Source organism: Falco naumanni, chromosome 9 (genome assembly GCF_017639655.2).
Source record: "Falco naumanni isolate bFalNau1 chromosome 9, bFalNau1.pat, whole genome shotgun sequence".
Lineage (NCBI taxonomy): Eukaryota > Metazoa > Chordata > Aves > Falconiformes > Falconidae > Falco > Falco naumanni.
The window spans coordinates 7,848,568-7,873,126 of NC_054062.1; the positions used below are offsets into that span (position 1 = coordinate 7,848,568).

Below are 24,559 nucleotides of genomic sequence, written 5' to 3' on the forward strand. Positions count from 1 at the left end.
AGTCTCTCACCAATTATCTTAAAGAACTCAAATGGAGTTTTATTTCCACTTGAAAGAGATGGTTTTTGTGTGCCTCCTTTCCTCCCCCCAGCCCCACTACTCACTCAGACCAGGGGCCGGGACAGCAAAGGCAAGCATTAAAATCCAGTAGGGAAAAAAAAAAAAAAAAAGGCAGAGGGGGGAGAGGGAGATAAATAAGATGCTCCTCTCTCCCACAAGCCTGTCACAGATGGAACCATCAAGGGACGTTTAAATGTCACCTAAAATCAGCAAAGCTACCCCCACATGAGGAGCTGGTGTGTGTGTGGGGGGTGACAGGAGGGACCACCACCCTGCACTCACATCTCGTCCCTGCGGGGACCCGGGACAGGCGGCCCCGAAGTTCGCGGAGCCCGAACCCTGCAGTGGCAGCCCAGCCCGGGGTGGGGGTCCCGCTGCCCCCCCATCCCCCCCGCCCTGCCCGGCAACTTTCCCCGGCCCCCCTCCCCCCCCCCCAACTCTCGGGGGTGACCACGCCGGGGCAGCCCCTTTTCTCCCCAGCTGTGGGGTCCGCTCTCAAGCCCCCCAACCTCCCTCCACCCCCCACCTCCCCCCAAGCCCGGAGGGTCCCCCTGCACCGTGGGCTGAGCAAAAGGGGGATGCCCAGGGATGGAGGGGGGGGGGGGGGGGCGCGAAGGTGCAGCTTCCAACCCCAGTTTTCTTTTGTGCTCTCGAGGTTTAATAGAAAATGGCGTTGGGGAGAAAGGGAGAGAAGGGGGGCGGGGGGGGGTGGGGGGGGGGAAGCAAGAGAGAAACCTACTTGGGTGAGTTCTGTGCCCATCAGGATGAGGAAGCAGAGGGTCAGGAGCTTGCTTGCCGGTTGCATGTCTCGCACCCCGTTCTAGGCACCTTGCATACAGATCACCTCCCGGGCGAGCCTCCCGAGCCGGTCACCGAGCGCCTCGCTGCCTCCTCGGTCCTTTAGTCTTATTATGATTTTAATTTAAAAAAAAATAATAAATAAATACCACCCAGAAAAAAAAAAAAGACAACCAAATGCACTTAAAAAAAAAAATAATATCAGAATGATTTTCCGGGCGGTTCTCAGCACCCCCAGGAAGCAATGCAAGAAATCTGCTCAGCAGAGCCTTCACTTTGCATATTTATTGGGATCCCAGTGTCTCTCCTCTGCTCCCGGTGCTGGCTCTCTGGTAATCTTTTTTTTTTTTTTTTTTTAATGGCTCCCCTGCTCGAAAGACATTTGCGAGGAGAAATTCAACGGAGCACGAAACGATTATCTCTGCTATTGCCAAAAGTTTGCCTTGAAAAGGGGGGTTGATGGGGAGAGGACAGGGATTTAAAAAAAAAAAAAAAAAAAAAAGGGAATTGGTAGGGCTGGCTACTAGCAGGGGATGGCTGTGGAACAGGATGTGACATCAACTAAGGCGGGGGAAATTTAACTAAACACGGCAAAAGGGAGAGGGGGAAAAGCAGCCTCGGGAGCGGAGCTGGGGGCGAGCCGGGGGTTAACCCCCTCCCCGCCGCTGGGGAGCCGGCCGAGCTGCCCCCATCCCCGGGGGCGTCTGGGATGGGGGGTGCGGAGGGATGTCACACCCTCTCCCCCCCCCCCCCCCCCCCCCCCGCAAAGTACCAACCCCCACAGATGCCTTCCCAAACCATCCCTCCTGGAGAGCTCTGAGCCACAGCCCCCCCCCCCCCCCCCCCCCGGCTCAGACCCAAACTAATTCCAGGCAGCAGGAGCATACGCGCAGCAAGGTGCCGACCCTCTTGCTTTGCAGGGCATCCTGCCTTGCACCCACTGCCAGCACCCTGCTGGGGTCTTGCAGGTGCAGGGGGCTTGGCTGGGGGGCTGCAGGCAGTGCCCACCCCCCCGTTTTCCCTGTGCCCTTCCCAAGTTCCGTGGGGACTGTTGACCCCTCACTTCTCTCTCCCTGAATGTTTTCCAAACCGCAGTTTTCCCAGCACCTTATAAATACTGTGTAGTCTCCGAGTAGATGGCAATGCATCCTCCTCCTTTTCCAGTGGTGAGAAATGTAATGCAGAACTTCTTAATGATTATTGAATGATTTAATAGAAATCATTTGCTACGGGCTTACAATTACCAGAGGCCCCACAACAGGGTTTTCCCCCCTGATTGCTCATTGCAAAGAGTTTCTTCTTCTGCAGTCGTCTGGAACTGGTTATTACTGGAGCGGGCGATGGGACCTCTGTAGTGATGAGCTGACACAGAGCCTTTTCCAAGTCCAGGGATCACAGAGCACAGCATTCAGCAGAAACCAGGAAATCTGCAGCACGGTGAGGCTCAGTGGGGACAAACAGCTGAGAATAAACTGGGAAAAAAAGGCTTCTCATCAGCAAATGTCTGAGGGAAGGCTGCCCTGGCCCTCCTAAGAGCTGGTTTCAGCATCAGCCTGCAGCTCCAGGCAGCCCTTCTCCGGGAGGGGAATCAACATGTTCGTTTAAAGAGAGCTTAGGAAAAGGCAGTCCAGAGAGCAGCTGTGGGAAAGCTTCCATGTCTAACTATCCCACATAGATCTATTGCTAATATACTTCCCTCAGCACCTCCCTTTAAGGTCAATGCTTTATAGCCCATAAAAGCTGAGCACCTTTAAAAAGCATTAAGCTCCCCTTGACTTTATCAGGAGCAGTGCAACGAGGCCAAAAGCATCAGTGGTACAACAGGGTTTGAACACGTCCTCCCCTCGTGCCTTAGAAGGTTGTTTCTTCTACCATGGGCATCGCCTTCTCCCTGGCAGGGATTATAGTGGGAGAAAAAATATTCCCCAAAACTAGGGAAAGGAGGGAGGACTAGCGAGTTACACGTGGCTGTGTTTCTTTGCTGGGTGCATTGTTTAAAGTACCGTCAAAACCCACCTGAGCGGCTTTCTATTAACCCTGTGACACCAGGCAGCACGTGGCTGATACAGGCCAAGATGCTCCGTGTGAGGGCACAGGTGCAGCTGGAGCTCACAGGGCTTAAAATAGATTTGAGAAGTGCAGAAGACTAGCAATGGGAGTTTTGTTCACACAAAAATGTTCAGTGATGAGATCAGCTTCACCTTAGGTTGCTGGGACCATGGAGGGTGCCTTCACTTTGGGTGTCTTAGACCTCAGAACAGAAGAACCCCACCTTGTGTTCCACAGTGGTACCAGATGAGGCTCTGGAACCGCATCTTTTCCAAGTCAGTAACAACATGTTGCCAAAGGGGAATCTCTTCTCTCCCCCTTCTTTGCTTTTATACACATCTACCTTCATTGACCTTCATGGTAATAGTCACAGCTTGCACCTGGGTAAACGACAAAAGCATCAGCTCTGCAATTTGTTTTAATTTATTCCTCTTTTGAAGTCTTCCTTAATTAATATCAAGAATCTTGTTATTGAACTTGAACTTCAGGCTCCAGACCGTAAGGCCCTGTACAGTACTTCCTCCAGGAAAGAGCTCTGTCCCATGGAGGTCCACTCCCAGGATGTAAATCACAGAAACCAAGAGAAACAAAAGGGAAAAATTGCCCAGTGTGACACAGCAGAGGAACCTGGGAACACAACCTGGATCTTCTGATTCCCACAGTGTCTTACCCAGACTTTGAAAAATACCTTCAGAAATTTGGAAGGGGTTCAAGGTCTGGAGAACCTGCCCATGGAGCATGACTAAAGAGGCTCCAGCTCCTTCACCAGCAAAAGGGAGGGCTGAGAGCAGGCTGCCCAGGGGAAGGTTTCTGTACATGAAGGCTCTTTCATCTGATAAAAAAAAAAAGTCAGAGCAAGAGTCCTGTAGAAATAGGACCTGTTTTGTTTTGTTGTTTTTTTTTTTTTTCCTCAGGGGCAGATAATCAGACTGTGAAATAACTCAGCTGGAGACACGGTGCCCTCTCCACTGCTTGACATAGTTAAATCAGAGCCAAGAGCCTTTCTGAAAGATGCATCTCGGCTCCTCCAGCAATTACAGGCAAGATGCCTTCGATGAAACTCCGCTCTGTGATGCAGGAGAGGAAATCAAAACACCTCTGATTTCTCGTCTTGATTTATAAGATGTGATTTGGGCCAGCACTCTGGGCTCTAGAGCACGCTGCCCTCCAGAGCAGCCCACTGCTGGGATGCCAACTTGCTTTCAGTGCAGAAGCACTACATGGGCAGGGGACGGTGAGGATGGCAGGGAATAGCAGGGGATGGGCAAAGGAAGGCAAGGGATAGCAGGGGGTGGCAGGCAGCCCCTTCCTCTGCGCTGGGAACCAGAGGATCTGCAGAGCCATGACACAGGCATCTGAGTGCTGCTGTGCATTGGGGAAACAGGCGTGTGGGTCCCTCTTTGGCTCTTGACTGAGGATGCTGATGCTCCCCTCAAAGTCAGTGAGCTCTGCCTGACCCTGCCTCTCTCTCTGGGCTGGGTTTCAGCTGATTTCATCCCTTCACAGAGGACCTTGCAGAGCCCCATCCACTGCTTTCCCCGCTTAGGAGCAGATGGTGGCCCTTAATTCACACAGCTTAGTTCTAGGATCTAGATTTAAAGAACAAACCCTCTATTTTCTCCTCAAAGGGCAGGGTGATGGTGTCCCTCATTGGCAGCTTTCAGGCTCTGCAATCTCCTCTCACCTGCCGCCTCTCTGAAAGCCTCTCACAGAGCCAGCCTCTTGCTCTCTGGGGTCCTGCTCTCTTTCTCCCTGCTGAGATGAAGGCTATTCCAGGCATGGTGAAAATAGCTTTGCAGTGCTTTATTACCTACAGAAAGGCACATTTCAGGTGCAATTATTTTCAGAAGACCTATTTTCACACTCAATTGTCCTGCCTTTTGTATAAATTCAGTGAAAACGCCTTCCTTCCTGTCTTTTTTTGCACCCTTTCTCCTGAAATTTTGGTGTCAGGTGTACCAGATGAACCTTTACTTGAAGACGTGGATGTTGAAATGCTCCTTAAGCCCGGCCCTGCTGTTTGCTGCTCCCTGCATGGGCGTCTCCTGCAGAAAACCATAAGAAAGTTAATTTCTTCCTGGGAAGCGGGTTCCCTGCCTGGTTGCTGCAAGCAGCGTGTGATCGTATCGTTACTGCACAATTTCTCTTTGCTGGGACGCCCAGGGATGCCCCACACTGAGGAGGGAGTCTGCCAGGGCTGCCAGTCTCGTGTGCTTCAGCTGATTCACAGGAGCCACAGTGGCTGTCAAGAAGAGCTGGGAGGTAAAAGTCAGCTCTGGCAACACCGATACAACCAGAGAGCAAAAGAAAGTGAACTCAGTGGAAGTGAGAGACTTCCAGCAGCCCCAGGCTGGTTATGATGACAGCAACAGTCCTTCAGCCCTTGGATTTAGCCTCATCCCCTGCTTGTGACACTAAAGAGGGCTGAAGAGGAATCTGTACCTCCAAGAACAACCACAAATAATTTGCACCATCAAAATCCTCACTAGGTTGAAACAGGCAACCAAGTTCATGGGACAAGTTTTACAGCTGCTCAAAGGGAGACATGCACATTTTTATTTGTTCTCAGCACAGCTCATCCTCTGTAATCCAGGTGGGAAGGGCTGTGCTACCTGGTGGTAAATACCCAAACTAAGCATTGCAATTGAACCGCACTGGACAATGGTTCCACCAAACACAAACCCCAAGGAGACTATTTCATGGACTCTTTTTTGGATATACATTTTTAAAACCTTCCCGTCTCTCTCTGTTCATCACTCTTGTACAATCAGTGAGGCCAGACAGATCTTGTCCTCTCCCAGGGCTGCTGGATTGTCTGACGCTTTGATGGTGGTGCTTCAAGGGCTGCCCAGTGTAAAATTGATTTTCCAAATAGACCCAAACTATTGATCCCTTTGTCAGAAAAATGTCAGAGGGAGAGATGCCAGGCGTGAGCATCGCTGTCATGGGGCTTCAGAGTGTGTGACAGGAGGACTTGCTGCAAGGACCCCTCTGGGAGCACTCATTCAGCACGCGGCGATGGGTTAGTAGCATCTGATACTCGAGGAGCAGGCAATCTATCCTCAGAGGAAATCACACCTGCGTGATCCTCCTGAATAGCCCATTTCATGCAGACAGACTCAATGATGAACACTTCTGGCAGCCGGAATGCCACCGTGGCTGCCTGTGCAATAGTTCTTCCTCTTCTCTTAGGAATTGCCTTGGGATCCCAGCTACAGATACTGAGGGTCAATTTCTCCATTAGTGGTTTTTACTGACATCAGCCCAAAAGAAGGCAAAACCTGGTGTTTCTTGGAAAACTGGCCCACTCTAGTAGAAGATGTTAATATGGACAGTAGGGGTAGAGACACCTGAATGAAGCTGTACATCCAGCCTGCCTGTGGTCACTTAATGTCCTTTTCTTTCTCTTACAAGGTGGAAATACTTTTGGAAAATCCCCCTTTTTTCTTGTTTTACATATAAACTATACTTTTATATAAACTATATTTATACATGATCTATTAAGTTCACAAAACACGGCAGCCAAGGGTGGCTCTGGGCCCTGATCAGACAGTGCTGTGGTCCAAACAGTAAATTAACATGCCTTCTCCTGTTTCGTTACCCACTTCTGTAGCATCCCTGGCGAGGCTGCAGGCTCAGCTCTGCTCCCTTTCCAGGGGGAAGGCACCACGATGGGCAGAGCATCACCCTAACATGAGGCAGTGGTTGCTAAGCTGAACTCATCTTCAGTAACTGGCCACTTAATGCTTCCCCACTCACACTGGCGGGGTTTGTCTTGGCTCCCAAGGTACAAAGGCCTGAGGAGCATGAGTGAGTGGTGGCCGTTCCCAGCTCTCGACACAAGGACCGCACTGGGGCCAAGCACGTGCCTCCTTGCAGAGCTGCCTGCACTGGGCTGTCTCTCTGCTCTCGGGGGCTGGTTTCCAGCGTACAGCATCATCCTGCCAGAGCCTTTGTCAGCTCAGCCCCTCCTGGCACATCCCCTTCTCACCTTCTCCACCTGCAGGAGAGCCTCTACGGACATGCAGAGCACACCAGCCATGAGGATGGCATGGAAAAATCATGGATTAGCCACATTGGAAAAGTGACAACACCCCCTGGCCCCATTCAGATGTGGTAGGAAGGACCATGAAGTGGGAACAGGGCTGTCCCCACTACAGCTGGCAAAGGGACCTGGAGGAGGTTATGCTTTTTCCTTGGTGTTGAGCACAGGCAGAGCTCAGGGCAAGGGACCCAGTGGCATATTATCAGCGTGGGGAGCAGAGCCAGGGGGTGCTGGGAGCAGCCTCTCTGCAGGAGGGATGCGATGCTTCAGCAAATGCCTCCCTGCAAGCACCGCAGCTGCAGCCTGCGCACACCTTGGCTGCATAATGAATGTCCACACCAACACTGGAAAAGCTGCCTCAGTACCCTGAAATGCTGAAAAAAACTTAGGGCCAATTTCAGCTGATTTCAGGCATATTTCATGCATTTATCTCCCTCTCTGAGGACCTGATCTCTTGGGCAGTTGGTTTGGAGTCAGGCAAGGCCACTTCCCATACATTTTCACCTGCTGTCTCAGCACTGGGAATTCAAAATGCACCCAAAGGACAGAGGCGATAGGAATGAAAAGCAAGATGCATGCATGCGTCTGAAAACATGACATGCTTTTTTTTTTTAAAAAAACATCTCTTATTCTTTCCAGCTCTTCACCTTCCTGCTCCGAAGTGGGTGGAGGAGCAGACACCGCCAGACTTCAATACATCCAGTAATGCTTCAGGGAGACCAAGTGAAAAGAGGTCTAAAACCAGCAGTGTGCATGAGGAATGGTAAGAACCAGTCTTTTCCATCAGAAGGAAGAAATAACACAGCAGCTGAAGAAATGGGGAGGTGCAGAAGACAAATACTAGAAAGGCAACTGGAAAAGACAGGCTTAATGGCAAGAGAAAAACCAAACCCCATCCAGGTTGATTTTTTTTATAACATTTGCAGCTTGTCTCTTCATTTGCTGCACTGAATCGGCACACAGCTGGTGGCGGTGAAGAGGATGGGGCAGTGGATGGATGTGACACAGCAGCCTCGGCGCATCCAGCCTTGGCACATCCAGCCTCGGTGCATCCAGCCTCAGTGCATCCAGCCTTGGCACATCCAGCCTTGGTGCATCCAGCCTCGGCGCATCCAGCCTCGGTGCATCCAGCCTCGGCACATCCAGCCTCGGTGCATCCAGCCTCGGCGCATCCAGCCTCGGTGCATCCAGCCTTGGCACATCCAGCCTCAGCGCATCCAGCCTTGGCGCATCCAGCCTCGGTGCATCCAGCCTCGGTGCATCCAGCCTTGGCACATCCAGCCTCAGTGAATCCAGCCTCGGTGCATCCAGCCTCGGCGCATCCAGCCTCGGTGCATCCAGCCTCAGCGCTGCAGCCAGCTACCCGCCTCTGATCTCCACGACATGCCAAGTCCTTTCCCGGCTGCCGCATGAAGTCTCAGATGACCCCAAGGCAAAGTCTGCCATCAACCGCAGTGCCCCAGGCAGGAACAGATTTATTAGTCTTCTCCCTGTCATTTATCTTGAGTTCCCTTCTCCTGGTGCAAACAGCGTGCAGGTATTTTGCCTTTGTGTCCTAGTGACTTCCCAGAGCCTTTACAGGTGTATCCAAAATTTCCAGATGGTTGCACAGCTAGTTCCATTAACAGCATTGTGTCTTCCTTTGCTTTCTGGTACGGTCATATTTTTTCCCTCATCGAACTCTTCAGTCCAAGCCTCACAGTTGGAAATTTTATTTTCCTGCTTTTAAAGAGTAGAACAGTGCCTTCCCTGGCCTCTTCATTGTCCAAATAATTCAAGGACCTGAGCACAAGAGATAAAACCCCATGCCAGGCAAACCTGGCGCAGGAGGGCAGAATTTTCTGGAACAGCTGGTCACAGCTCCTCTGCAAACATTGCCTTCCTTCCCGGCACTTTAAAATGTTTTTTGCACTTGATACATTCTCTTAGAAAGAAAACAAAATCCACATTAAGCAGATTTTAAAGGGCTTGCAAACTTCCCAGCAGCCTTGAACTCACACAAGGATCAACGCTTCATGATAACAAACTCATCTGCTAGCCAAGCCAGGCAAAACCCCTGGCACATTTCCGATGTTTCTGACACCTGGGGGGAATCCACACTTTATACCACATTTTCGTATCAACAAATGGGGTCAAGGAGGATAACAACGAAGATCAACACTCAGCGAGCCTAAGCCACACAGGGAAGATTGCCTCGTGCAGTTTAGCAGACTGATCTCTTTTAAAATAGCACTAAATTGTGCACCACTGCTTGAAAAGCCCCTTGCCTGGGAGAGATTTCAGCAGGAAAAAATAGCTGGAAAAGGTGAGAGCCAAGTAATTTTGCAGAGTTTACCTCTTTCTTTTTATTTGTGGTACGTAGATGACAGGCTATCTGACTGGTTTATGGGGCTTTGGTGTGCTCTCCGAGAGTTTCCGTGGTATTTCTGGAGGGCAGCTATTAGATGGAAAGCAGCACTTGCTACCATTCAGGGTTCTGCCCTCTCAGACATTTTGCAGCTACTGGAAAGATGCAAAAAGCCTCAGACAAAAAACCAAAAACCAAAAACCAAAAAAAAAAGGAAGAAAAAGGATCAAATAATAATAAAAAATTAAAATAAAAACAATACATTCCTGAATTTCCAGAAGTAACATTGGCTCATAGGGAGGGAAGTGCAGACAACAGCTTATGTTGCTAAAAAACCAAGTTTGCACTGTTTTGGGTTCAGCGTTTTAGCCAACTGCTAAGAACTTTAGAGTAAATCTCAGCATTTCCCAGGGCCCAGATTGCATATTGGACCATATACCCTGAAATGTTTTTATTTAATTTGAGTCCACATTATGCTGCCTACATATGGTGACACACACATTTCATTTTATGTAGCAGATGCTGCTTTGCTATTGAGAATGTAATATACTGAGTACATTATAGTATCATTTGGTCTAGGGTAACTGCAGTGTTTTTTAACTCTGATTAGCCTTAATTTTAAACCTGATTTCCTAAGGAAATGAAGCCTATGACATCCCGCTCTGTATGCATGCCGGTGTATGCTGTGTATCTGTTCCCTTACCCATCATTCTCCTATTTCTTTAGAGCTCGGGGCTCAATTTCAACACAGTAGGGGAAAACCCAGTTTGCTTCCCCTCACGGTGCACAAAATGACTTCATGAGGGAGATTAAGTTCACGGTGCAGGTTCATGAGTCCCGGGAAACTGAGTTGACATAGCACTTTCCCCAAACCATCAAGCACTTCCGAAAATTAACGAGATAAGGCTAATAAGGCCATTCTCCAGCAGCACCTGGGAAGAGGTATCAGTCAGGTTGAATTGTGCTGCTCCGTACAGGGACAAAAGCCCATCTCTGTTTTAATTAGAAGCTGATTAAGGTCTACAAGTGATTTCAGCTTGGCTAGCCTCCCTGCTAGCTCACCTTGCGGTCCCCCAGTTTAATCTGCAGTGACCAGTTCTCCATCCCAGCAGCGATCGCGTCGTGTCAGGGCAGCCCCGAGTCCTGGCGTCAGGCGGGTGATGCTTGGCCATGGCTCTGGCTGCATCCTGCTGACTGCGTCCAACCTGCTCGCTCATGTTTCCAGATGATTTCCACCGCATCAGCAGAGCTCCTTTAGGAGGCAGTGGGCGCACAGCTGCGACTGAGACGAATGGCGCTGGGAAAGCCAGGTGACGCTTTTCTGCAGCTAATGTCAATGGTGCTCTGCACTTCTCTGGCATGTCTCAGCAAAATATCACGAGAGAATAAACAGCAGAATAACTGCATGCCCATGCCCACCATTCAGCCAGCACAAACAAGAGCTTGGTCCCTCTTTAACAGACCAGACAAGGTGGGTTCTTCCCTCCATGGATCTCCAGAGCTTGGACCAGAGTGTTGGGGTAACAGGGCTGTGTGCTGTGGGCCAGCGAGGGGAGTGGGTCTGCAGGAGGACAGGAGCTGGCAGTACCACCACACTGGCCTTGCAGGGACCCCCTCTGCCCCCACACTGGGCTGCCAGACCTCAGCTGTGCCATCGGCTGTGCCCGCTGCGGTGGAGGCGATGCTTGGGTTGATGCATGGCACAGCCAACACCTCAGGCTCCGCTCAGCCCTGAATTCATGAACTCTGCCATGATACAGTACAGGCTCCGCCAAGAATGGCCATAAACAGCACTTAGTGATGCATAATATATGAAAATGGCTCATGCTGAGCTTTTAGATACAGAAGGATTTTTTTTCTCTTAATGCTATTACAACATTCTCCTGCAGCCATGGAAGCACCATCATAAATATTTAAAAGGAGGTTTAAAAGACCCAATCTGTGCGAATTGAATATTTATGGCCACCAACCCCCCGACCTTTAGATTTAGGGTACGGCATACATAAACCAACCTTATTAAACTATACTCCACAGGTCAGCCTGGGGATCAAGTCTGAACGGAAATCTCCTTCTGAGCATTTAGCATTTTTAAAGTTCCTAGTGGTAAACAAACAGAGCGTAATAAATAGGGATTCAGTCCTGGTAGAAGAGGGGTGTTCAAGGGTGGGCAAGACCTGCGAGGCCAGGGCTCTCCTCCCCACACTGGGGGAACAGCATCTAAAGCAGAGTGAATAATAGCAATGGGGTAAACTAACAAAAATTGGCCAAGGTGTGAAATGCAGAGAGAAGTGCAATATCGAGAATAACAGGCATCCCTTCTGTTATTGGAGAGTTTCCTCCAGCCAGCTCTGTTGCCTTGGATTTGCCCCGTTACGGTGCTGAATCCCCCGTAAGACAAAGCCAGGTGTGCTCAGCCAAATCAGGACCTCAGCACCTTCATTCAGGTTTTTCCAGGAGACTTGCTGCAGCTGAATACTTCAATCAGAGCCAATCAGAGATTTTCAAAACCACCGTGCTTCCCAGCTGGCACATTTTTTTTTGTTTGGGGTTTTTTTTTTTTTTTTTTTGTTCCATTTCTTGAGAATTATGACTCACGCTCAGTGCTTTCAAGTTAAAACCCCACATTCCCTCTGCTTGCTCAGCTCATCAACCCAGTGCCCGAGACAGAGCCAAACCCACTGTGGAGAAGGATGGGAAGGGGGAGCCCTGCTGCACGTGCTGGCCTGCACCCCAGGAACCCCCTCGCTGCAGGCAGGTGCCAGCACCAGGCAGATGATGTTGGGGCTGGGAGGACAAAGGCAGGAGCTTCTGGGAGCCAGGATTGGACCTCACACCAGATCCATCGTGGAGACGCAGCAGAGGGGATGTGCAGTGTCCATGCACTTGTGTGTTAGGTGGTTTGTTTTATTTAGGGTAAAGCAGGATCCTTTCAAGACCTCAAAGTCCTTTCAGATCTATTTGTAGTCAGGAGTTTGAAATGCTCCTCTGATGCATTCATGTATTTGAAAATGAGAGAGAGGCAAGAAGATAAAAGGGAAGAGTTTGTGCGTGGCAAGCACTGACCTGCAGAACCCAGTGCTCACAGGGACCACAGAAACATGGCACCTGATGAAATCCCATTCAAGCTAATGGAAAAAGTGAAAACCGTGAATATTTTCATCCATTTCTATTTGTCCTTGTCCCACTCTTGCCCTTTCCTTTTCCCTGATTTTTTTTGTTCTTCCTCCCACAGGAGAAACCTCCCTTAGCTGCCAGAGCACAGGTAGACAGGGCTGGGGCTGCAGGGGCAAGCATTCAGGTTTCTGGCAGTTCATGGTCGAGCAGAACCATGTGTGCCAGAGCCCATGTGTTAAATAACCCAAGCCCAGCACGGATGAGCAAGGAGCAAGGCTCAAGTGCCATTTAAAGCTTAATGGGGTTGGTAACAAGTGCTGATGGTTCAGTTTGGACAGTCACATTCTGAACTCATTTGCAGCGCGATGCCAGATGAGCACCACTCAGATGCCACTTACAGTCCTTCAGGGAAGAGGTACTGCAGGGAACGTTAGCAGCCACGGTTTTATATGTGCTGCTGTGTTTTCCAAGTGCAATCTTCCCATCTAGCCAGTGGCCAGTGATAATTAATGGGGCAAATGGGCTTTTATTGCTTTTCTGATGATGTTTTCCATGATTCGCGTTCACTTCTGCGAGGCGTTCCTATTCCCCTGCCATAGCGCTGGATTGATTGTGGCACTAAAACTGTCTACCAGGTGCATGTCACAAATTATCCATGGGAACTGGACATCATTTTTCTGACATTCCCAGATTTGTTAGCTGGAATTGATCCTGCCGCTACATTAGCTGGAAAATAAACAAAACCACAGCCAAGCTGGCCGCATGCCTATTGCTAGGAACCTGCTGGAAAAGATAGAAGATCCAATATTGCAATTAATAGGTCCGCAGGGGTGTTTTGAGAAGTGCTTCAGTGTCTTCACTTTGCTCTAAGCCTTTGCAGCGCCTTCAGTGCCTCCTTTCAAACTGAGCCAAAAGCTGCTAAGGATGATACCTGCGCTCCCAAGCTCGCTCCCCATGGAGACCCACGAGGATCTGCCTTTCTTCTCCTGTTAGCCTTCTCCCAGGACCGCTGACAGCTTGGAGGGTTGCAAGGGGTAGCAGAGACAGCTGTCTCCACTCTTTCCACTGCAGTTCCTTGTAGAGACACCGGATCAAAGAAGCCTTTCGCCGCCCCGCACCCTGAGCGTGGGTCGCTTCATACCCAACCAGGCAGCAGCTAGAGGTGCTCGTGGGCAGCCAGGCTTTGAGTGAGGGAGCAAGCCTGAAGACTTCAACTTGGGTCTTTCTTAATCCAACCGTTGGTGGTTTGGGTTTTTTTTGGTTTGGTTTTTTTTTTTGTTGTTGTTGTTGTTTTTTTCAAACCCAAGGAAATATCCTTACAATCTCTCTCCTCTCAAATTCGGATGGTGCCGGAGTTCCTGGGGGTGGAGCTGGCACAGAGGCAAGGCGGCTGCTTTGCCTTGTTTCCCCAGGAAACTCGCCCGCCTGCCAAACCCGCCAGCAATGTTTCCTGGAGCCTGGGGAGCCAGAAAGAGAAACCGTAATAATTATTTTTGTATGTAAATAGTCGGGAGACGTTCAGATGGGAAGAGCTGTGTGGATCACAGAAGGCCTTCGAGGGTGTAGGAAGGATTAATTAGTGTGAGTGGCTGTAGGGTGCACAGAAAAGTGTGCTGGCTTTCGTGGGTTAAAATGGTTGGGGTCCAGCTCTCATCTGGGGTGAAAAAGGCAAAGAAAACATCTGAACAGGTAGAACCAGACCTGTTTATGTCACTAAAGGATGTGTCCCTCTCCTGTAGCTTTTGGGAGCCTCTTTAATAAACTTGGCAGAGGGAAACATTTTCTCCAAGCTCTCCAAGGGGATACCCTGGGGAATCTTTGGCACATGAGAATTTGCGAATAGTCTCGCTGCTTTGTTCCCTTGTGTGCTCAGCAGTTTTGTCTCCTGTTCCCGCTGTTTTTACAGGCTTGCTTTCACTGTATCCCTATCTCTGAGACTGATGGTCTCGGTGATGGGAAGAGAGTTCAGGGAATTACACCAGTCCCTGGGAACCCTCTGTCCCCTCCTGCTGCCCTAGGGTTTTGGTGCTCCAGCTCCCTGGGTTTTTAGCACCTGCCTGGGAAAAGACAAGGAGCCGATGGAGTTAAGCCATTTGCAGGGAGGGGGAAGGTTATATACATCATCCAAGCAAACCTTTATGGGTGTTTGACTAACAGCTGTTTGTAGGCACTCAGCACATTAGCAGTGATGCTGCCATTTATTGTGCAATCATCATTTTAAACCCTCTCCTTTTCTTCCCCTTACTCCACAATAACCAAAATGGTGCAATAAAAATCCAGCCCAAGGGAGACAAATAACCACCTTTACAGTTTGACCCTGGGCCTGATGTGCTTGCTGCTGGAGAGCTGGCTGGGAGCACGAGGGCTTTTTTGCTCTGCCTGGGGAGGGGGGGAGCAGCACAGGGACACCCCAGAGCTCTGCTGGGACCCTGCCTGGGGTGTCAGTCCCCCAGGGCTGGACCCAAAGGGGAAGGTGTCATTTCGGAGCAATCCCAGCCAAGCCACCTGGCGAAACCTTTCCAGTTTGAAATTGGTCCTGCTTCCCTTTTCTGTCCTCAGGGAGAAGAAAGCTGAGACCATGAAGGGAACTAAGCTGTTATTTTTGCTGGCTCAAAGGCACTCCAATAGCCATGGTTTTTTAAAAAAATTAAATGCTTGCATCCAATTGTATTTGCACTGTGTAATGTCCTTATCCAACGCAATCACTTCAAATCACTGTTCTTCAAATCCTCTGGGGCATCTGCAGTGAACAGAGGGCCCAGGTCAAATATAAACCTTCTGGCTGATTTGGGAATGTGTGTGTCAGTGTTACCACTGCATTAATGAACCATGTAAATCATAGCCAGTTGTTAAATAATGGAAGGGAGAAGGAGGGGAGGGCAGAAGGGACTTTATACCCTTTATACAGAGACGTTTGCAGCTACAAGAAAATCTATGTCAGTGTTGCAACTTGCCAGCTTGGAGGACATAAGTTTTCCATCCAAATATTGCTTCTTCAGAGGCTCTTGCTGCTCCCAAGGGACTCTGTGGAAATTTGTAACTTCAGCATGCCTTTAGAGGCATTTGCAGAAGGCTAATACGAATGTGAATATTTTTAGTTATTAAAAGAAAAAAAAAAAGTAGAGAAAGACAGGTTGCTTGTCTTCTCCTTTAAGCTTTCCCTGCAGTGCTGGGATGCAGGGATCAGACTCTGCCGTCTGTCACTGACTCCCAAATACACAGCGATGGTTCTTGGTTTGTCAATCACCCTTCAGTCTGCACATGATAAAAGCCCAGTCCTGAGAGGGGTTCCTCAGTTCCACATAATGTACTGTCATTACTTTAATATTAAAGGAAAAGAGAGGGTAACCAGGGAACCGGACATATTGCTTGGCTGGCATTGTATTTTTTTTCTGGCTGTCTCCCTTTCCTCTCCATCTGTCCCAAGCTTCAACACCCTTTCCATTTCACAGCCCAGAACGCAGCCCTGCCTTGCAGACAGGCTAGCTGGGTTTGCTATTTCACCCCTTCTCGGCTGGATAAACCCCTTTCCATCCCAGGCATTGGGGCCGACGGCTTATGGGCACCAGCTGAGGGGCCACACCAGAGAAGGCACCTTATTTAACAGCCAGGGAGGTGTAAGATATTGCAACTAGAGCAGAATACAACATCCTATCAAGAAACTACCTGGGCTGCCCTAGGACAAGCACCCACCACTAATACACATGTACCCAATGTTAAAGTTACTGTATGGGGAGTGATTTGGGGCCTTTTATACTCTGTTTGTCATGCTGCTCACGTCACCTGCAAAAAGTTTATATTTCCTATCCATTTTATCAAGGAGACTTGTTTTCCACTGCATTTCCTCTCTAGAAACTTGGCACTTACCTATCCAGTGGAAATCTTTACTTGCTGCTGATGGGTTGAAATCGTAGCTTCAGTCTTTTCCTGTCGATACTCCTTTCCTGAAAATACAAACCAGGACGGTATAAGGCAGAATTGTAACTGTAGTTATCGTTTTCCTAAGTCATCTTTACTAAATTCATCGTGATGTTCCTGCCTGCAGTTTGGCTTGGGTTACTGTGGGCAAGGGTGTTTTGGGAGCTTTGTGTTTTGACATCAGCTGACAAAGCAAGTGAGATAAAAAATAAATAGTTCCTAATGATTCTCATCTATTACAAAACCCCAAATGGGTTATTTTTAAAGTTAGCTTTAAATATTCCAGTTTTTAAAAGCTGCCAGCAAAAAGAAAGGAAATGATTTTTTGCAGTTCCGCAGATGACCATCAGCTGGGTCCCTTCCGCAGCACCCAACATCCATGCTTCCCTCCGGGTGCCACATAACAGCTGGCAAATGGAGCGGGAGCCTGCGTTAGGCCCTCAGGTATGAAAATGTCGAGCAGGGAGACAGTTTGGTTCCAGATCTGGGTTTGCTGAACTGAAATACGCTTGAAAAGCCTTGGAGAAATGGTACCTAAAAGCTGTGGGTTGGGCTGACTGGTGACAAAAGAGACTTGGAGCAGCAGTGAATCATCCCAACGCGCTGCGCGTGAGCAAGCCGGTAGCATCGCACCCACTACAGAGCCGTATGTCATCCGTGCACTGATGGGCTCACGCTTTGCCATCCTGATCCAAAGTACCCCGCTAAACACAAGAAGAAAAATACATTAAGCTCATCCAACAACACTGGGACAGTATTTTCTCTTCTCTCCTTATTCTCAGCATCAGATTGCTTAGATCATTTACCAGAGCTATGGAAGAGATGTGTTTACTTACACCGGCTTGCACTAGGTCAAGTCTGGAATCAGTCATCCACGGGGTAAAGAGTGACAATATTTCATGCCCAAGTAAACCGCCTTGTGAAAGAAATGAAGCTTACATGGTGCTTGGGCTCATCTGATCTTTATTTCCCGAAGAGACATATTTCCAGTGCTCATCATCATTATTAACACAAATGTTCAGGACTGCATGCACCAGGCGGCTGCTAGGAAACATCCGCCGCAACAGCAGCCTGAGCGAATTCAATTTGCCCTGCTCTAATAGCAGAGCTGGTCCTTGATTAGCCAAGGTGGGAGCTGACAGATCGGGGTGGCTGGGGGGTTAGCTGCCTTGTTTCCAATTTTGGCTCAGCTGGCTGTGATTGCTCGTGCATTCCCTGCTCCAGAGCAGGGCAGAGCGTCCCTGCATGATGCATACAGCATCTGCAAGTCCCCCTTCTTCAGGGGGACCCGAGAGACTGAGCAACAGAGCAATGATAGACTTGAGCTTACTGGTCCGTGATGGAGCTGTCGGCTGGCCATCAGGTTTCAGGCAGTTATAGCTGCATCAGAGAGGGCTTCAAAGCAGCGTGTCCTTTAACATCCTCTTCCAGTCAACTACATACAAGAAGGCCCTCCAGTTTATACCCATGCCAGCGTCATGCAGCACATGTTGGTGATCAGGTGGGAATGCAGGTAGAAGCGTGGCAAGGGGGTGGTTGTCCATAGTCAAGGAAGAGGCTGGAAAAGCACTACTTATTTCAGGGAGCTCAGGGCCAGGCGAGCAAAAGTGGCTGAAAATAAAAACCCTGCCCAAATGTTTTTCTCCAGCTTCTAACCAAGTCAGCTGGCTACTGCATCCCGGGAGCAGTGCTAATCCCCTCAACCATCATCCCTTTCCCCATGACAGATCCTGAGCGAGATGAATTGGTGACTTAGGAAGGAAGGGGAAAGAAAACACAGGAACTGCAAATGAAAGTGGTTTTACTGTTGTGCCCCTTGATTAACTAATGCTGCTTGTACACTAGTTTTCTACAGAGAGTGTGCAGCCCTGGTCTGAAGCCTAATGAAGCGTGCTGGCATGTGGGACGTGACTCGACTTACCCTAATTGCCTTCATTACCAGCATGTCCACAGCAACCCCCCGATTTGTTTCCCTTAGCTTCCCTCTGACCAGCGATGCCTCGCAGTGTAAAACCAATCCATTTCCATCTCTGCCAGGCCCACAGTGCTGCTGCAAGTTTTTCTTCCTATTTTGAGGCTGACATTTGCAAATATATGTATTTATACATAATCCCTTCTTTTGCTGAGGTGTTTTTTTAACCAAGCTAGAATGAGACAGATAGACATTTTTTTTATTTAATAGCGAGATGCCATCAATGCTTCAAGCTTCACATTTTGCTTCCGCGGGAGTCAGGTATTTACGTGCTGGAATAATGAACCATCAGCTGAGTTGCTGCAGAGTGACAGGGACATTCTGCATTTTATGGCTTTTTGTGCAAACAGTCCCCAGTCAATAAGTACAGATTTTCTCAGTAGACGACCCTATTTGCAATTGATATTTTCAGGGAAACAGTAAGGTCTGAGCTGGCATGATTCAGGGCAACAGCACAGGGTGAGATGTCGCTGTGTCGGAAATAGCCAACGATCAGTTCAATTGATCCTCATCTAGATGTGGTTCTTTGGGACCTGGAGTTGGAGAAATGTAATAACAACATAAATTTCTATTTTCTCTGCTGAGATTAGTGGCTTTGAAGCTCCATTACCCTACCCTTTCTCTGTGATTTGGTTTTTGGTGGGTTTTTTTCAGTGTTGATGCCTAATGCCAAACACCTGGCAGGCAGCATCCTCCACCCTGGAGTGTGCTGGTGACAGTGGGACATCACCCCGAGGGGGTCACGGCTCCCCTGCACACACTGTGCAGACTCAACCTGCCAACACAACCAGAAGAGCTGGAGAAAACCTGAAATTTCCACTCCCTGAGTGGTTCTAACAAGTGCAATGAAGCAAAGGAAAGCAAGCACAGAGCCAAGGCGAAGTGTAGTGCAGGGGTTAATAATACCAGCAGCAATGAAACGTTTTGAAATGTTTGATAAGAAATGATTCCTTGCTTCCAGGCTTGCAGTTCCCCTTATTTTTGTCCCTCTTTGAGAGATTTTAGAGCGGTAAGGATTTTAAATACATCCACCTAATGCAGCTTCAGACAGCAAACAGGATTAAAACCCGACTCTAGAAAGGGAAAGGAAGTCAGATTACTTGTCAAAATTAAATTTGCCTTTGGATGCCATTACTTTCTACATTAAAAAGCTCTGGGGATCAGGAGATAAAAGAGCTAAATCCAATGTGGAGACAGGCGCAGAAGAAAACGTCAGCCAGCCAGTAATCCAGGCTCTATTCTCTAATAGGATCCTCCTGAAGTCAAAGAAAGTGAGAATAATTATTTAATTCCATTTTGAAGTCTGGCTTCTTTATCGACCCGGCTCAGCATTGCTGTTTCAGTAGTAAATCAACCGGTGGCATGGATTTCACAGCTCTCACCAGCTCCATGAGAAGTTTGCTTTACCCTCCCTGCAGAACAGACCCCACAGGTCTCAGTGGCATTCACCGATGGATTTCACCGCGACTAAAACATGCCCGGCCAAGGAGCAGGGAACGGTCCGCCTCGACCTGAGTGGTAATTCTTCACCATAGCCTGTGGCCAATACTTAAAGTCCTCTCTCGGGTATTTTTTTTCTTTTTTAAGGGTAATAAATAAACCCAAATATTATGCTGAAGCACAAACGTGCTGTTGCACCTCCTTATGCCACAACCACCATAAAAGCCTGTCCCTTTCCATCTTCCAAAGAGCCAGAGGAACCGAGCCTTTTCTAGCAGATTCTACTTTGTCTTTTGAAGTACAGCCACAGAGCCAAAATTACAGCCTGCCCCAAATATCCTAGCACCTAAAAAACTGTAACCATGGTTGCACAGTCATCTGCAGGCATGGTAATCTGCACAGACACGCATGTATTGACTCAGAGGATGATTTAATTCTTCAGCATGGGATAAAAGACACGAGAAGCCCCGTGCCTTCTGACACACTGGTGGATTCAGGCCAAAGTTTTCTTTAACCCGAGCACTGGACAAAGCTCTTTGGCTACCGCTATGGATGGAATTTGCAATCAATAAACACTGAAGTCTGTTAGGGTTTAGTGTGAAACCGTACACGAGCAGTGCTGGTGGGCACGTGCTCTGGTTGCCAAACCCAGGGAGATCAGAAGATGGGCTCTACTTGGTCTTGTTTAATGCAGGCCCAGATCATCCCAGCAGCTCAGAGGTGGGCAAGAAGCAAGTGCTAGATATAAGAGTGTTATTTTTAATAGGAGAAGGAGAGCAGGCATCTCTGGAGAGCTACAGAGATCATGCACTGGAGTTCAGCTGAACGTGCGTGTCAAACTGCAGGTCAAGAATTATTTATCCAGAGACACTCTCCTACTCTAAAAAGAAATCCAAAAATAGCCTTGAAAAGCAATAGGCCTCTACCATCAAGTAAGGAGAACACAGGCTCTACTAGACCCCAACAACTTTGGGGCTGGAAAATGCACCTTTTTGCATTGAGAGGGCAGCTGTGTAGCTTGTAGGTGATCCAGAAGCTAAGAAAACATCTAACAGGATGAAAAAAATGGCTTTTAATTCCTCCTATATGGACTTACTAAGCATTTTTTCCTGCTACTCCTGGCACATGTTGGTACTCCAGCGGGGAAGGGCAGGGCAGGAGGCTCCAGTGGTGTCCCCAGCATCTGCACCAAGTTGCTTTGCTGGGGGCTGCAGGACCAAGAGCTGGTGATGCCTGCGGGGGCTGCCTGTGGGGTGGGCTGCTCCAAGGTGGCAGTGACTGTCAGTTGCTGGTGGTGGCCAGGAGGATGGTGCTTCCCACGCACCAGCCATGAGAAGTGCTTCCTAGTGGGACGTCGCAGGGTTCTGTGCAGGAGCAGGGCTGACAGCCCCTCTGCAGGGCTCCAGTCACCACGGGCACACTGAGATAGTCCTTTTAATTTCTTCCTCTTGTTTTCCTAACACAGTTTCTCCCCAGCCAGCTGCCTGTGGATGCCTTGTTACTCCTCAGCAGCTGGCAGTGACAGGTAAGTACTTGCACTGGGACATGGAGGGACCAAATGTAGGTCACAAGCAATCCTTTGCTCCCCTCAGGAGCATCTGCCAGCACTACTGACTTCTTGAAGGCAGGAAGAAAAGCAAGCAGCCCTCCACATCACTTTGTCCTCCAGCAAAGCCAGACCCAGGGGACCCCCACCACCTCCCTTCCAAAATTAAAGACCTGTCTCTATCCTTCAGATGTTCAATATCATGCACCTACAAGTGGAAAGGACAGCAAGGCCATTGCCACCAACCTTGGCAGCCCATGTCATGGCCACAACTGCTGGCAGGGCCAGACAGTCCCTGCCACCCATCCTTACCACAGCCCACCGCATGGCCACGAGCAGCACAGGTGCTTGGCCCCGGAGGGATGGTGCAGAGCAGGGCCTCGCTCTGCTGCATTTGCTTCTCCTTTTGCAACCAAACTCTGCGGCTCAAATGTTTGAACCTGGGGGTATGTTAATTTATACAAATAAGGGCAGTGAGGGGAAAAACTGCAGCAAAGCCAGCCAAGTGGATGCACCGGAGGGGTTTCTGGAGCTGGCAATGTGGGTTTAATGACAGAGGAAAGAGTTTGGGTGACATGATCCTACTGGGATGCCATCGTCAGTGCCCATGCCAGCCCTGGCACAGGCAAGGAGGTCCTTCATGCCTGATGCATTGCTTTTTTTTAATTACACTAGCTGTAGGGAAATATAACATTTTCCTTCAGTAATTCATCCCCATGGCTCTCCTATTCTGTCATTTTAATTAAAGCCAGCCCCAGCCATAGTTTGGATGTTTGCGGCGATTAGTATTAAATCAAGCTCAGGCCATGGGGACTGCCCCCTCTTCTGCTTTTTCTTGGTTTTTTTACAGCAAAAACCAGCAGGGTCTGAGGCTGAATGCATGGAAAGGGCAACACAGCTGCCAATGTTTAGGCTTCAGACTTGGTTAGGGAAGATTTTAACTCATTTTACTGAGTTCCCACTGGCTTTGCTCATCACGGGGAGAGAGGCAGCCAGGTCTGGGGCTCTGATGGTGAACATGGGGAAAACCAGCTCCTGGGAAACTTGCTGCTGCCGGAGGCAGGACCGTGACCACCATCTCCTCCTATGAGCCGCTCACAGGTTTCTCTGGGATGGAGAGCAGGCAACAGGGTTGCCATGCACCAAAGCTCAGCCTTGGGACTTCCCATGGTTGAGCTGAATTTTTCAGCCAGGTATCTCAATTTGATTTTTCTTTGGAGAAGAGCCAGCTATTTATTTTGATTCTCTCTCAGTAAACCCACTCTGAGCCCTCATCTTGCATACACAGAGCAAAAGAGAGTCCCAGACCTTGTAAGGTAAGGAGGTAAAAGAGCCAGGAGCTTCGTTACCTGCCCTGGGTAGATGATGTCTGACCTGGCTCTGGCCATCCCTGCCTCCCAGCATGTGCCCATCCTTATCACTGGAATTTTCCTTAGTGCCTATCTTGAACCTTCCTTTGTTCAAGGTGAAATAATCTACCCAGAGCTGCTTTGATCATGGCCTGTGTTTTAATCACGAGCTATAAGGTATTTGGTGTTTTTCTTAAACCCACAGCTTCAAGGCTAGGTAGTTACCTGGGAATCACACAACTTACTGTAAAAAATCTTTTCTTGTTATCCTTTAGTGTGTCAGAGCCAAGGTGGAAAAACATGATCTGTGTCTCAGCTAATGGCTCAGAAACAAAGAAAGGAAGGAAAAGGAACCCAAGAAAGATTTCCTAGATTTTTGTCACACAGTTGCATGTTTTCCCTGTGCTTTATTCAGAGTATTTCTGAGCAGTAGCACGACAGCGCTCGGTGTTCCTGGTGACTAGCAGTTCCCAGAAGTCACAGTGTTGTCAGGGCACAGCATCATCATTGCCATAATCTGAATTTCACTCCTGCTTCTCAGCAGGGAGCGATTGCTGGAGGTGCACAGGACCAGAGCCTGGCATGAGCCGCCTCTGCTGCCCTCCTGACCCCCCAGCAGTCACCCCTTAGCATCAGCACCCATCCTGCAAACCCCTAAGGGTTTAACAGCCTGGGCATCCTGGTAGAGACAGCAGCTGAGCCCTCACTCCCATATCTGCCAAGGAGAGGAGTGTGGAGGGACTCCAGCTAAAAGCAGGCTGGCAAGGTGTCATTACCCAGGTAATAAAACCCGAACCAAACACCAGATCTACCGGCTGAAGGCTAAAGCCATGTGGGACCATGCACGTGTGTGGATGTGAAACTCCCTGAAGACAGTGGGTACCTTATTTTGACATTGCAGACAGGGGTGTCTTCTGCAGCGCAGGAGGATGCTCGGTGCTTTGCTGTGGCACGGAGGTAAGCGTGCTGGCCAAGGGGGGAAGCGAAAGGGAGGCAGTTCTGCCAACTCCAACTATCTGAGCAGAAGCAGATGGAAGAAACAGGAGGAAGTATTACAGAATGAGTCAAGACTGTGATTTTGCACAAGGCAAAACTGTTCTTTCCAAAAAAACAAAAAAAACCCAAAACCAAAGAAGTTAATCTTGTCAACAAGTCCTTGAGGTCATGGAGACCGCAACCCTGCTGCAAACCCTCGCAGGGACACCCGAAACTGCCCCAGCTTTTTGCTAGACCTGAGCTGCAATTACACTGCTGAAAGCATGCACAGGAGTTCAAGCAAAGGAAACAGAGGGCTGTGCAGGCAGAAGCGGGGTTTGTCTGCTGGTGTCTCATCCTGTGCACGGTACGGGGAGGAGGGCAGCTGCAGGCAGCGGTGGTCACCCCTTGCCCCTGCGCTGCTCAGGCTCCCCCCTGCAGTCCTCCACACCTTTAGCAAAGGTGTCCACGAGGGCACACATCCAGCCACTGGGTATCTGCCTCACCTTGACCCCTAGAAAAATGAAACTGTGTATACAAAGACAGAATCCACAGCCTGAATACCAAGACCTCAGAGAAATAACAGCCATAGCTAAATGCCAAGCAAAGCGTGGAAATATTTCAGCAACAACCATAACCTCTAAAGGGAAGGACCAAAATTCTTGCACTAACCTAGAAGCACAGAAAACCTTCTGCTTTCGGCCACTCTGACATGTATAGCCTCCTTGGTAATGACTTGGTAATTAATAGTCATTAAAGTTACTCATCACACCTGACTCAGGCTTGCCTTTGACAAGGCTGTAGAGGCTTTCTGCGATGGAAGGCAGTTTAACCCCATCCCTCCCCAGAATCTCTGAGCTGCTCCCTGCTCTCACCCAGGCTGTTGGTGCCTCTCGGGGCCTCCTGTGCACCATGGGATGCTGCACGTTAGCATCAAGCTGTTTCC

General features: G+C 49.2%; 1 protein-coding gene and 1 long non-coding RNA gene across 2 annotated transcripts in view; both read right to left on the reverse strand.

The window, feature by feature from the left end:
• Positions 1-1,412, reverse strand: part of OLFM1 (olfactomedin 1) — a 34,230-nt gene extending 32,818 nt beyond the window's left edge. The window contains exon 1 of the mRNA XM_040607202.1: positions 800-1,412. Within this exon, the coding sequence (XP_040463136.1) occupies positions 800-865 (66 nt within the window). The 5' untranslated portion in view covers positions 866-1,412. The remainder of the gene's footprint in view (positions 1-799) is intronic.
• Positions 1,413-11,942: 10,530 nt separating this feature from the next.
• The window catches only part of LOC121093998, a 34,178-nt gene continuing 21,561 nt past the window's right edge, over positions 11,943-24,559 (reverse strand). The window contains exons 4-5 of the long non-coding RNA XR_005829702.1: positions 16,281-16,357; positions 11,943-13,870 (exon numbers count right to left, since the gene is read on the reverse strand). This is a non-coding gene — a long non-coding RNA (uncharacterized LOC121093998). The remainder of the gene's footprint in view (positions 13,871-16,280; positions 16,358-24,559) is intronic.